The sequence below is a fragment of the Pelodiscus sinensis genome, chromosome 19 (assembly GCF_052426305.1).
Source record: "Pelodiscus sinensis isolate ZL-2025 chromosome 19, ASM5242630v1, whole genome shotgun sequence".
Taxonomy (NCBI): domain Eukaryota; kingdom Metazoa; phylum Chordata; order Testudines; family Trionychidae; genus Pelodiscus; species Pelodiscus sinensis.
The window spans coordinates 20,887,880-20,901,587 of record NC_143070.1 but is presented as its reverse complement, the minus strand read 5'-3'; the positions used below and the strand labels follow the sequence as shown (position 1 = coordinate 20,901,587).

Genomic DNA, 13,708 nt, shown 5'->3' with positions numbered 1-13,708 from the left:
TCTCTGCCCTGTTCATATTTAAGAGCCTAAATCACATCAAGGAGAACAATTCTTTCTGATCCTCTATAGTTTTCTCACTTGTAAAGGCATCAATCACGTCAATAGTGTTAATTGTGCCAATGACTATTTCTCTCGGTTGAAATTACTTCTCTCAAGCTCACTCTCTCACACACGAACTGTGTAGCAGCAACTAAAACTTTCTTAATGGATGTTGATTATTTTCTCTTCATGCTAACTCAATATGAAACTGATGACATATTAAAGGGACTTTTCTATGGGTACATCTAGACTACATGCCTCTGTCACCAGAGGCACGTAGATTAGGCTACCAGACATAGGAAAATGAAGCAGCGGTTTAAATAATCGCCGCTTCATTTAAATTTACATGGCTGCCGCACTGAGCCGACAAACAGCTGATCAGCTGTTTGTCGGCTCAGCGCGACAGTCTGGACGCGCGGGGGTCGACATCAAAAGTATTTGTCGACCACCCAGGTAAACCTCATCCCAGGAGGCATACCTGGGTGCTTGACAAATACCTTTGATGTCAACACCCGCACATCCAGACTATTGTGCTGAGCCGACAAACAGCTGATCAGCTGTTTGTCGGCTCAGTGCGGCAGCCATGTAAATTTAAATGAAGCAGCGATTATTTAAACCGCCGCTTCATTTTCCTATGTCTGGTAGCCTAATCTACGTGCCTCTGGTGACAGAGGCATGTAGTCTAGACATACCCTATGATTCATAGGGGTCAAAAGCATGCAGATACTATAAGAAATAATCTAATTATTGGTTATACGACCTATATACAGTGTAGTTACATGGACTGAAGAGAAAGAGCTGGATGAAATTTTCCAGTGATATCCCTAAATTAATCTTCTGAATATCATTAACATGCAACTGTATAATGAGCTTCAGAGTCAATGGCGAGAGATGGAGCATTTCGTTTTTTATGCTTTACAAATTACTACACTTTGACTGGATCAGACTGAGAGGAAAGTGCAGGGGGGTTGGGATGAAGGAGATACTGCAGAAGTTAGGAGAAAAGAGCACAATGCAGGGATGGTGCAGATGGGGAATTCATGGATGCAGGAACAGTGGAGCAAGGCTGTGTGGGAATGAGACTGGGTACCAATCTGGAAAGTTTCAGGGTGCACGTGTGCAGGGTCATGCACAGTGTTAATTATCCTTCATTTCAGTATTTTTCTTCCATAATAATTTAAATTGTGTGTGTGTGTGTGTGTGTGTGTGTGTGTGTGTGTGTGTGAGAAATGCTCCAGCCCTCGCCATTGGCTCTGAAGCTCATTATGCAGTTGATTGTTAATGACATTCAGAAGATTAATTTAGGGATATCGCCAGAAAATTTCATCCAGCTCTTTCTCTTCAGTCCATGTTACTACACCGTGTGTGCATGCAAATATTCTCAGTAACTTGTATGCACCACAGTGGCACACATATGAACAAGCGCACAGGACGTCACTCTTTGTGCTCAAGACAAAACTTGCTCCACTTGTGGATGGAAAATCTTAGAGGGAATACTGGTGGAGGGCTTCAGCTGGAGGTGTTATCTCAAAGATGGAGAGGTCTGACATGTAGGTCACTAAAAGGCTACATCGAGGAGAGAAAAATCCCATGAGCTCTCACTTCCCCAGCTTAGATGCTACTGGGAAGGGGGAGGAGGAAGACACACCTCTCCCTGCCATGGTGGCTCTGGGGCTGGGGTCATGGGATAACTGTCCTCTGGACATGGCAGATGTGGGCCAGGGTTGAGACCAGTGGGTAGAGGTATCTGTCCCCACAAAAGCCCTATAAGCTTGCATGGCATTTAATAGGCTGCACCACAGCCACCTGGCCAGACAGCTTAAAGGGAACTCAGGTTATAGGTTTCTCCCCTCTGTGGGTCCTCCGAAGGCTAAGAAGATTTGAGCTCTGACTGAAGCTTTCCCCATAGTCAGAGCAGCTGAATGATTCTCTCCCCTCTGTCGGTTGTCTTATGTTTACCAAAGTCTGACCTGTGTTTGAAGCCATTTCTGCACTCAGAGCTGTTATAAGGTGACTCTCTTGTATGTATTATCTGATGGCTAGTCACACAAGAGCACTGACTGAAGATTTTCCTGCAGTCAGAGCAGCTGAAGTGTTTCTGCTATGCGGCTTCTCCTATGAGTAACAAGGTGTGAGCTGATACTGAAGCTTTTCCCGCAGTCAGAGCAATTGAACAGTTTCTCTCCTGTGTTTAACAAGATGTAAATTCTGATGAAGGGTTTTCCCAGAGTCAGAGCAGCTGATGAGTTTCTCCCCTGTGAGGGATCTCTGATGGTGAACAAGGTCTGAGCTCCCTATAAAGCTTTTCCCACAGTCAGAGCAATTGAAAGGTTTCTCTCCTGCGTGGGTCCTCCTATGGGTAACAAGATTTGACTTCTGACTGAAGCTTTTACCGCAGTCAGAGCAATTGAAAGGTTTCTCGCCTGTGTGGGTCCTCCTATGGGTAACAAGGCTTGAGTTTCTACTGAAGCTTTTCCCACAGTCAAAGCAGCTGAAGGGTTTCTCTCCTGTGTGGCTCCTCCTATGGGTAACAAGGCTTGAGCTTCTACTGAAGCTTTTTCCGCAGTCAGAGCAGCTGAAGGGTTTCTCTCCTGTGTGGCTCCTCCTGTGGGTAACAAGGTGTGAGCTGCTACTGAAGTTTTTCCCGCAGAGAGAGCATCTGAAGGGTCTCTCTCCTGTGTGGCTCCTCCTATGGATAATAAGGTGTGAGCTGCTATTGAAGCTTTTCCCACAGACAGAGCAGCTGAAGGGTCTCTCTCCTGTGTGGCTCCTGCTATGGGTAACAAGGAGTGAGCTTCTACTGAAGCTTTTCCCACAGTCAGAGCAGTTGAACGGTTTCCTTCCTGTGTGGGCCCTTCTGTGTCTAACAAGGTGTGAGTTTCTACTGAAGCTTTTCCCACAGTCAGAGCAGTTATGTGGTATGTTTCTTGTATTTATTTTCTGATGGTTCATAAAGTGTGAGTGCTCACTGAAGCTTTTCCCAGAGTCAGTGAACTTGAAGGGCTTCTCTCCTTTGCGGGCTCTTTGATGTTCAAGAATAGTTTCACAGTCACTATAAGTGCAAGGTGACTGTTGAAGGGGGATTTCCTGTTGAATGGTTTCTGTGTTTTTCTCCCCTCTGCTCCTGTGACTGGAGTTACCCTGTCTCTCTCCTAGATAGTGTCTCTGCTGCCTTTCTGGACTATGCTGACTCTCACAGCTCTCTCCTTGCTCACCTATCTGGAAAACATGCCCTTCAGATATTCCCAATAACATTAGACATGGAGACACTTGCTCTGGTCCTTCCTGCTGCCAACTCTTTTCATGGTTCTCAGTCAGTGTCCCGTCACCTGTTGGGATAGAGAAATAATCCAGACAGGAGTTATTCTCCATGATGAGCTGAAAGGAAACTCTGAAAGAGCAATAGAAAAGGGGACACACACTCAAATAATGGTCAAATTATCATGAGCTGAGTTCTTCCTCCTCTTTCACAACCCTTCCATAGAGAAGAGAACCCAGCCTTTCCTCACTCACCACACTGACTGGAGATGAAGACAGGCTGAACAGTCAGACAGACTTCATGAAAACACATCGGTTACATCTCTATAGGAGACAGAAATTGGTTTCTGAGTCAGTTTAACTGATTGCTCACCTGTGTGGGAGTTGCTGCTGATTTCTCCTTCCTCACAGCTCTGGGGATCTGGGACCCGCAACTCCTCCTCCCGTTCCACCCAGGAAATCACATCAGTTTTGGAGACTGGATATCCTGTTTGGAGAGCAATGAACCAAGTGCTGATCTTGTTCATCAAGGTCTGTGCCACTACGGCTTCCAGAGCCAGCATCTGAGTCACCCACCCAGAAAGACTCATTTCCCCACCTTGCAGAGACTAGGCTCTGGCTGGTACAAAATCCCAGGATACATTCACCTGCAGTAAAGGTGCATCACCTTCCCACTCTCTAGGGTACAACTCAGTCCCAAGGCTGGACAGGAAGACACCTACTCAGAAGGGGAGCTTTAGTAAGGCTAGTTTGACACCAAGGTCCCTTGGCAGGGCTCAGACTGCAGCTGCCACATGGCAGGTCACTAAGACTTGGAGAGAAAGGACCCAGGAGAGCTCTAGCTCCCCAAGGCTCTGTCCACAAAATTCCTGGATGGTGGGCTGGGCTTGTCCCTATCTTTGGCTCAGATGCTCTACTTGGGCCAGAAGGAGGCAGAGGAAGTTGTCTGAGCATCTAAGTGAATCCTTGGCTGGTTGCTTCAGGTCCTGCCTATGCTCCATTCTCCTGATCCCAATTGCCTGTGTCTGGGTGGGCCCTGCCAGCTGCCCACAACAGCTGGCAGGGTGGCTGCCCAGGGTGGTGCCAGGCTTCTCTCGGGGTAAACCAGGGCAGAGCTAAGACATTTTACTTCTCTGGTACTTGTGGCTGTTACTCAGCTCCCCCTCTACAGCCCCAGTTCTGCTCTGCCAGCAGCAGCCTTTGGGTGGGTTCCCAGTCTGGCTCTTGAGGCAAGCCTGGCCTTTGATTTGGTGCCCGTCCAGGGTTGCACAGAATCTATCACCTTTACACCTTGTGAGCGTGTTGAGGGGGATGAGGGGATAATGGATACGGATATTTTCTTCAAACAAACAGGCAGGAAGCTAAAGGGGTGGAACACATGGAACGCAACAATGTAAGAGAGAAGCCACAGGAGGGGCATGCTGATGCTGGCCGAGGGGCAACATTCTCACTACTGACTAAGCAGGTACCATTATTGGGTTGGGACAAGTCTCACTATACCTGTGCCTGAGGAGCTGGGATACTAGCACCTTGCTCCTTTTCACAATAAACTTGGCCAAGTGCCTTAGTGTCCAAATGGAGCCTTGGTCTTTTATAGCGGCAACCCTGAGGTGTGCTGCATGGATAAGCCGCATACTTTGCCAGTGCCGCTGCCATCAGAGATCCAGAAAGAGCCACCCTGAACAGCTGTAACAACATTCCATGGCACTAGCAGCAATTCATATAGCATTGCAGTCTATATGGGAATCAAAATTAACAATCACAGCAGCACGTGGGAACTCTGGTGTAAATCAGGACCCCACTGTGCTATTGGGGTGCTCATACGGAGCTAAGCATCACCCCTGTTTAATGTAGGTATCCTTCCCAGCCCTGAGAAACAAAGACACTCTATAATAGCTATTAAAGAGAGAGGTGACTGCACATAGAGAGTCTAAGGGCCTTAATCAAGGTCACACAGGAAGTCTGAGATGGGCAGAGAACTAAACGCAGGTCTCCTGAACATAAAGCCAGACATTCACACAGGAAGAAAAAGTCCCTACCCGAAGGTATTTCACACTAAAAAAACAAGACAGATGTCGTGATTTATCTCCACTGCACACAGAGGTAAGTGAGCCCCAGGGAGAATGAAGCTGAACTTTTGAAAGGAGACCCAACCTGTGCATAAAATGCAAGGAGAGCTCTGCTCACATCTATCTACTAGAGAGTTTCCTCGGACAAAATATGTGCAGAATGCAAACTGTCTCATCCACCCTCCCTCAGCTCCAGCCACTGGCAAGTAGCAGCTTGTCACAGACATTAGTTATAGGCAGGAAGCACTCTGGGAGCTGCACCCTCCTTCCAGTGGCTGAGCACACTGCCACAAGGGGACCCTGCAGGCACTAAGAGCAGCCAGACCCAGATCCAGAACTCTGGTACGTGCTGTTCGTGCCTGAGCCCTTCTACTCACACCTCCAGTCAAGGCATAAGATGGACAAGATAGGAGGGAAGCGCAGTGAGACCTTAGCTGTGGCAAGAGCAGCACCATTTTTATGTCCCTGAACCTGCTTTCGCTGGGAGGGGCATAGAGGGGACAGTGTCAAGATTATTGGGGCAGATACTCATCGTGGGCAAAGGCAATGACAAACCCAACAAACCAAACCCAGCTTCTGTTACCCAAGGAAACAGGAATCCTTACTCAGCCAGTTCACAGCCTCATAATTCTCCTGCATCACATCTCCATAGAGGGCTCTCTGGCCCGGGTCCAGCAGAGCCCATTCATCCTCAGAGAAATACACAGCCACCTCCTCGAAGCTCACCGGCTCTACCATGGCCATTTCCTGTCCCTGGCTCTGTAGGCTGGGGGCTGAGCTGGAGACAGTCATGGGTGTTCTGCAGCCTGGCAGGTGGAGAAGAAGAATTGGAGACATTTCAGAAGGGGCTTTAATCCTTTCCACACCCCCATTCTCCGCAGACTCTGTCCCTAGTGACACACGTGTTAGACTCTGCCATTGTGGGCAAAAGTTTTAGTCTAGATATTCCATAAACAGGAGTCAGATCCCAAATCCATATTCATTTCTCTCCATACCTGGCTTGAGTTACAACATTACTGCATCTGCAACAATGGGATTTAGTTCTCAGCACCCAGTGTTTCTGATAACAAGCCACATATTCATCTGCCTGAACACGGATGTAGGTTAAATGCAGGCTGCTGTATTTAAAACCTTTAGTCTTCATTCACAGACATGTAGCACAAAATTTGCTCTTTCATCTGACAGAGACGTTATAAACCCTTTCCACAACAGTCAGTGAAGTTAACATCACCATTCAGATACTTATTATTAAACATGTGTGCAGAGTGTTTGCAGGAAGAGATCTTAAAATCATGGATTCATGGGATAAGAAGATGTCCTTAGTTATGCAGTCTGACCCCCTCAGTGGCACAAGCCATTACACTTAGTCCAGTTACAGAGCTCTGTTTCCCTACAGTGTATTTTCTAGCAAGTCCCCCAGTGATTTGAAGACATCAAGAGATGGAGAATCCACCAGTTCTTTGCTCATTTGTTTCAGCAGCTAATCCTCTTTCCTATCAAATATTTGTGCCTCTTTTCTAGCCAGCAATAGTCTGGCTTCAGCTTTCACTTATTGGCTCTCACTGAGCCATATCTACTCAACGGGGAAAGCAATTCATTTTGATGGGTGGCCAAATGGAAAGTGGCTGAGAGCTACACTGTTCCATGACATTAATGCAGGGTCTGAGATAGGTGTTGGGAGAAGGAGCACACTTGGGGTAAAGGTTTGGGTTGCAGAATGTATAGAGGGGTCTAGAAGGGAGTGAGTTTCGGTGAAGGAGACAGGCTGTGATCTAGAACATTAGATTAGCCAACTACTCATTAGGTATTTAAAGTAACTCTAATTTAGAGAAGTGACTTAGTGGACAAACAAGGTGCTGTCAGTTTCTGACCACTGAGATCACTTGCATATATAGCTGCAGGAGGAGGACAGAGCTTTGGTTATGCAGAGCAGGGGCAGGAGTGGGGAGCAGAGATTAGGAGGGAAAGGGAGGGATTGGAATGTCAGAGGCATGCTCTGGACAGGAGACTTATCTGAGTGACTCCTGGCCAGAGGCCAAGCACTTCAGGCAAGCAGGGAGTCTGCCCAATCCTGTCACAGGCTGCAGGGTCATGTCCAGAGGGGAGAGGGAGCGGTGCTTTGTTTCTGGCCAGAAACCGGCCATTAAGATTGCCCTGGGAGTGGAAGCAGCACCTGAAGATTTCCCCCTCCCCTCCGGGCTCACAATCACTTTTTGAGGGACAGATGAGAAGTGGCATCCATGGGCTGGATCCTATGGCTTGGTGGGGTGGATCCGGCACATAGGCTGAGAGCTGACTGGCTTCCACAGTATCAGTTTGTTCATGGCAAGAAACTGCTGGATTCCCAAGGGCTGCTGAGTCTAGTGCAGGCCTGGACAAAATACAACCTATTTATTGTTTGAAACCAACCCCATATTGAAATTGAGCAGTGAAATCTGAGCTTGAATGTGCTTTCCATTGTATACTTTAATTTCTCCCCTGTAGCATCAAAAACCCATAGACCAGTGTTTCTCCAAGTGTCCACAGGTCCCCATGAAGTACCCTTGGGTCTCCTCACTGATCAGTGGATGAGATTTAGGGCTGTGCGTGCCGTGGTTGCTGGGTTTGGTTGGTAACTTCAATAACAATCCCATGAAGATTTTTTTTCACAGGAATTTTCTCATCATTTAAAGAATCTCCACCTGCAAACTCACTCTGTCTGAAAGCTGCCAGGGATTTTCTTCTTGCTCTCTCCAGTGCAGAGGGCAGAGTATCTGGTGGGGGAAGGAATAAGAGAGGTGAGATTCCAGGCTTTCCTATTTATAACAATGTCCCACTCTGAACTCTGCATTTCAATTATATGAGAGGCCAGACAGACGGACACTCAGATATTTAGTATGAAGAGTCTGAAACTTTCATTTCCTTTCTGACTCGGGCACCGCTCAGCCAATATCCCTGCAGCTTCACACCCATCCCAGGAGAGAGAAGCTATAAATGAGATTTACTCTTCCCTCCTAACCCCCTCCCACTTGGTTTCTCATTCACTTACTGCCTCTTATCACAACCTGGAACTGTGGTGGCAGAACACGTTAACTTTAGCCATTTTGATCTCTGAATGGGAGGTTCAGAGTTTGAAAACACCTGGTTCTAGCTGCAAATAGTTGGGTCTGTTTGCTCAGTGTCTCTAAGAAGATCTGAGTGATGGGGCTGTCATTCTCCACATGGGAATTGAAGCAGGGGAAGGTTGGCTTCAGAGGCCAGATTCAAGTCTCAGACACTTGAACCACTTTCCCCTCATCCATCCTTTCTAGGTACCTTTGAACTCCCTCAAAATATCCGACAGAGCAATTGTTTTCTTGGAGAAACCTCTGACTTGTTCTTCCAGTTCAGGGGAAATTTCCTCTGTCAGCTGGAACTGCCCCGTCTCACACCTGGACAGAAACAATTCCATGTGATTGTATTTAGTTTACTGCTGATAAGTTCTGGCTAGTAAGTCTCAGCTCTGACAGGCTTGGTGTTAGAACTCCTCCAATTCTCACAGCCTGAGAGCAAGGGCAACATATCCCATGGTCATGCAACTTTCCCCTGAAAGGTCTCATTGCTGTTCTTCATCTCTGGTCTGGGGAAACTGGCTGGGGGAGTAAAGAGGAATTGAGTCTCCATGGCCAACTCACTCCTTGGCCTCCAGGTGCTGAGGGACAGGAAGTTCCCAGGTGAAGGGCTGAAGGGATCTGTCCACTAGGGACTAGACTGAGACACTAGCTCCCCCCCTCCCCAGCTCCTTCCACACAGGTCTCCAAACAGCCCTCGGATGGGACGGACTCTTGTTCCGTGCTGCTCTGGGCTGAATGGCGTCCAGTGGCCAACAGTGACAGGCCCATCCTACATACCTGAGGCAGCCAGTCCTTCAGGGAGGTGACAGCTCCAGGAAACACTTTAGGTCAGACTGTGCCCTGAATGGGGAATTCCAGAGTTTGATGTGCAAAGAGGAGACCCTCAGAATTAAATGAGTCAAAGATATTTGTATCTAACGTCTGGCTGTAGAGCCCTGGGGAGATGTGGTGCTAACATCAGCTCCAAGCCCTTTCCCTGCACTATGAAGAGTGAGGTGAGTGAGAGCCACGTACCTACTCAGGGTGCTTCTGATGTCCTAGAAAAAAGACACAGAAAAGAATCTCAGGCCCATTGGACACACACAGGAGACGTCAGAGAAGGGATTTTGCAAGCATGGGAAGCGAGGCCATGCCCTGGCCCCGGGAACATGGATCCCCTGAGCATATGGGGCTTTGCCATCTCTAATAGCTCTGTGCCTGTAACTCTACACAGTATAAAATCACTCACGTGGCAGCAATGCACATAGAGTGACACTGCGATCTGAAAGCTGGACCTCAGCACTTGTGATTTAGGAGCCTCCCTTCCCTGTATGGGAAGCTGGGACATTTCTCCCTCAGGCTCACCTGCAGGAATTCACTCGCTGGCTTCTGACACGTCCCCTCCAGCTCACCGATCAGCTTGCTGATACAGGAAATCTGCACAGAGAGTTTCCTGACAGTGTCAGTCTGGAGCCTCCCAATCTCTTTGTCTAGCTTCTCCAGCTGGGCTAGGAGTCGCCGCTCTTGTTCCTCCAGGAACTGTCGCAGATGATGAAACTCAGCGACAATCATCTGCCTCTCCACTTGGGTCCATTTCTGTATGGAAACAGGGAAAGGACTGGTCAGGGGTATGGATGGAGCCTGGGGCCCTTTCATGGGGAGTTGAGTGCACAGCAGGGAGAAGTTCTTGGAAAATCCTAAAATTTGTAGGAAGGGATAGCTCAGTGGTTTGAACATTGGCCTGCTAAACCCAGCATTGTGAATTCAATCCTTGAGAGGCCATGTAGGGATCTGGGGCAAATCTATCAGGGATGGTACTTGGCCCTGCCACGAGGGCAGGGGACTGGACTAGATGACCTCTCAAGGTCCCTTCCAGCTCTGTAAGATGGTATATCTCCATATATTATATTATGTGTAATATTTGACTCTACTTTGTGGTTACTAAGCAGAGGCATCTCTCCAAGCATCTCCTTTGGATCGTGTCCCCCTGAAAGGGAAGTTCCCATGTCTGTTATGGGCAGCATCTTCTCTTATTCATGGGCTCTGGGAAATCAGACACAGAGCAGCAGGGGGCAGGACTCAGCACCAGACTGATAGAGATACCCAGGGAGGAAAAAGAAGCAAACAGGTTAATGCACCAAGTGAGCAGACAGCCCTTCAGGGGGACATTCACCTCTCTTGGGGAGGATGTCTTGAAAAGTCACAAAGGCTGGACATTAACTCATGCACTGACATGGATCTCACCCAGCAATCCATAATCTAGGAGCAACACAAATAAGCCCAACCTCACCAAGTCCACACAGGAGTCTCCCTCCTAACACAGCCCTCCCATTGCCAGTCCCTGTTGGTCCATAGCCACAAGCACCTACCAGATACTCCTGGCTTTTCCCTTCTGCTGTTGTTTTCCTTCCCAGCACCTTTTCTCTCTCTTCCCTCAAAGCCTTCAAATGGGCCTCCAATTTTTCCTGAAGAAACAGAAATAAGCATGAGGGTAAACCACATCAGATGTTCGGAGTCCATTTGTCTGCTTTTAAGAGAGTCCCAGTTTTGTGGAGCTCTGCCCCTGTCCAGCATGGACTCAGCCTTGGACATGGCTTTGTCCATAGAAAAAGAGACAGGAGGAGACTGCTGATGCAGCAGATCACCTGTAATGGTGGGGGACAGATCGGGTGGGGCACCTTCATAAAGAATGATGCAGGTACGGATTAGGAAGGTAAAAATGCTTAACAATACTAATCATGGAACCGATTACAATTTTATCAGTGACAGTATTTTTTAACCTGCTAACAGTGAGGGCTGGTAGTGAAAATGGGCTCTCCTGGGGCCAGGGATCTCTCACGAGGTCTGCTGGGGGTGGCCACAAGAACTACTGGCCAACAGGAACTCCCAGCAGCTGCAGACTGACGTTAGCTGCCAGAAGGAAGCAGGCACTGTTGGAACAGTGGTGAGTTTAACCAAGAACTGGCACCAATAAAGAGTAGCTCATCAGTTAACCAGTTTGAACTTTTGCTACAATCCAGTTGAATCCTAGATGTGCCTGACATGGACCTGCACTTCTTGAAGCCCTGCTACGGGTAGCCTAGGGCTTTATCAAGGCATCTTTCCCTCTTAAGGGCCATACTTCATCACTACTCAGTGATGCTGAGGGACAGGGAGCAGTGCAGTCTAACAGTTGGACCAGGGTTCAGGGCTAAACTCTATCCCTGACGTGCTTGGCGACTATGAGCAACTTGCTGCTCCACCTTCCCGTCCCACAGTTTGTCTAACTGAACTGTGACCTGCTCAGATCAGGGACTTTCCCTTGCTGGGTATAGGTCTCAGATGCCATTGCCACCTATAAGGCAAATGACAGATTATTACTCCTGTTGCTCCAATCAGTAACAGCTCCTCCTCTTCTCCAGTCCCAAGGCAACTCACTGACAGACTGGCCTGTAGCTCCTATGTTCTAAACCTCTCTGATAGTTAACACCTTCCTTTGCGCAAACACCCCTCCTGTTACCAGTGAGGGCTGGGTTTCAGGATTCAGAGCCTCAGAGAAACATTTCCCACATCAGGTATCTATAAAGGCTTGACGTAAGTAGCCACAAAGCTAGAGCCTTTACATTTTACAGCACTTTTTGTAGGCTTTGCAGAGCTGTGTCACACCTGTGTCCGGTAACAGTCAGTGAAATTAGCCTGTAATTAAAATACACTGGACAGCAACTCTATACCTTATACTCCTGGGCAGCTTCCTGTACGAGCACCACCGTGTGAGCCTGGGATCTGTCATACACCCCACAGATGGGAGTTTGATCCTCTTCACAGAACAGCATCAGAGTCTCCTGGTGCTCCCTGCACACCCCAACCCATCTTGCTCTCTTTTCTGCTTGGAAACTCAGCGGCTTGGCTAGTTCCAGCACGTTTGTCAGCTGCCAATTGGGCGGTAGGGGTCCCTGCTGCACAGTATCTCTACCCTGAGGGCTGAGGGGGGCCTGGCAGAAATTGTGCCCACACTGCAGAGTGACAGGGGCTGTGAAATCCTCCAGACAGATGGGACGTGTCGATTCCTCCCAGAAACTTTGCATGGGGCTCTCTGCAGCCATGGCTGCCTCTGGGCTGGGGAACAGGGGTCGTGTCACTTTCCTGAGCTCAGCAATGGAGGGGCAGGTCCGGGAGGCAGGTGTGTGAGGTACCAGCACTGAGGATACAAAAAAAAATCAAAAGTAAAAACACAAAAAGCCCCCAAAGCTTTGCTCACCCCCTATCCCCACCAGGGCCTCCTCTGGGCTCCTCAGCCACCTGCCCCAGACAGACCCGTCTCTGCACCCCTCATGCCAGGGCCCCTCCTCGCCCTGTGTCCAACCCCCCCCCCCCCCGCACACTCTGCAGCCCCCTCACAGCCCCTCTGTGCGCCCCCGGCCCGCACCCAGCCCCCAGCCCAGCGGGAGCATCAGGAAACGCCAACAGCCCGAGGGGGAAAACAGGGCTGAATGTTTGTGACGCGACCGTAGAGACGGGCGCGCCCCGATGCCCAGCGCCGGACCCACCAGAAGCACAGGACGGCGGGTCACAGCCCCTCCCGCAGCTCCCTCACGCCGGGCTGCGGCCCCCCCGGCTCTGGCGCCCCGCTGCGAGTAACTGCGCCACCGGCCCCTCAGAACAGCTCCCGGCTCAGGGAGCGCGGCGCATGCGCACTAACCGCGGCGAAGTCCGCTACCTTTCCCTACCCGTGCGCGGAGTCAGACGCAGCGGCGGGGCTTGAGCAGGGACTGGGAGTGACGGGCGGGGACCCGCCGAAAACCCGACCGCGGGAATGGGGCTGGCGCCGTGACACTACGCATGCGCAGCAGGTCCGTGACTCCGCTAAGATTCCAGCGCCGGGGCTTAGCTCGGACCAGGAGCTGCTTGGCCACGCCTCCTACTTCCGCCTACGGTCCGTGCCTGGGCGGGGGGGGGGCGCCTTTGTTGCGGAGGTGAGGCTGAGAGAGATGCCCACGTGGGCCAGTCCGGCTTCTGCCCAGCGCGTCTGGTTGGTCCTGGGGCAGCGCGCGGCGGGGGGATGCTCGCCTGAGAGATTGTGCTAATCCCAGTGTAATATCCGGGCACTGCGCATGCGCAGCGGTTCTGGTGCAGCCCTTACCCGTTTCTCTGCCCTCGCGCTGTGAGTTTTGTTTAGTCCCTGTTAAAAGCCTTTCACAAGGGGGGGGGAAGTGGCTCAACGGCAGAGGTGGCTTCTCATTGACTTGGCAGGGGGCGGAGCAGATGCAGGCGGGGCTAGGATGGGTTCTGGGC

At 49.9% G+C, this 13,708-nt stretch overlaps 1 protein-coding gene across 6 annotated transcripts; it reads right to left on the bottom strand.

Annotated features, from left to right (window-relative positions):
• Positions 1–1,329: 1,329 nt before the first annotated feature.
• LOC142818237 (uncharacterized) lies at positions 1,330–13,279 on the bottom strand. 6 transcript variants are annotated; one of them, XM_075913067.2, is made up of 10 exons: positions 13,144–13,279; positions 12,148–12,614; positions 10,807–10,902; positions 9,803–10,033; positions 9,473–9,495; positions 8,661–8,776; positions 8,060–8,119; positions 5,972–6,172; positions 3,671–3,784; positions 1,330–3,368 (listed from the first exon to the last, which is right to left on the bottom strand). In XM_075913067.2, exons 2-10 carry the CDS (start codon positions 12,517–12,519, stop codon positions 2,200–2,202), a joined length of 2,382 nt encoding a protein of 793 aa, XP_075769182.2. In that variant the 5' UTR covers positions 12,520–12,614; positions 13,144–13,279; the 3' UTR covers positions 1,330–2,199. The 6 variants fall into 6 exon arrangements, 5 of the variants coding, with proteins under 5 accessions (XP_075769182.2, XP_075769186.2, XP_075769183.2 ...); XM_075913071.2 differs by having other exon boundaries at positions 13,116–13,238; XM_075913068.2 differs by lacking the exon at positions 13,144–13,279 and adding an exon at positions 12,964–13,109.
• Between the last annotated feature and the right edge of the window lie 429 nt (positions 13,280–13,708).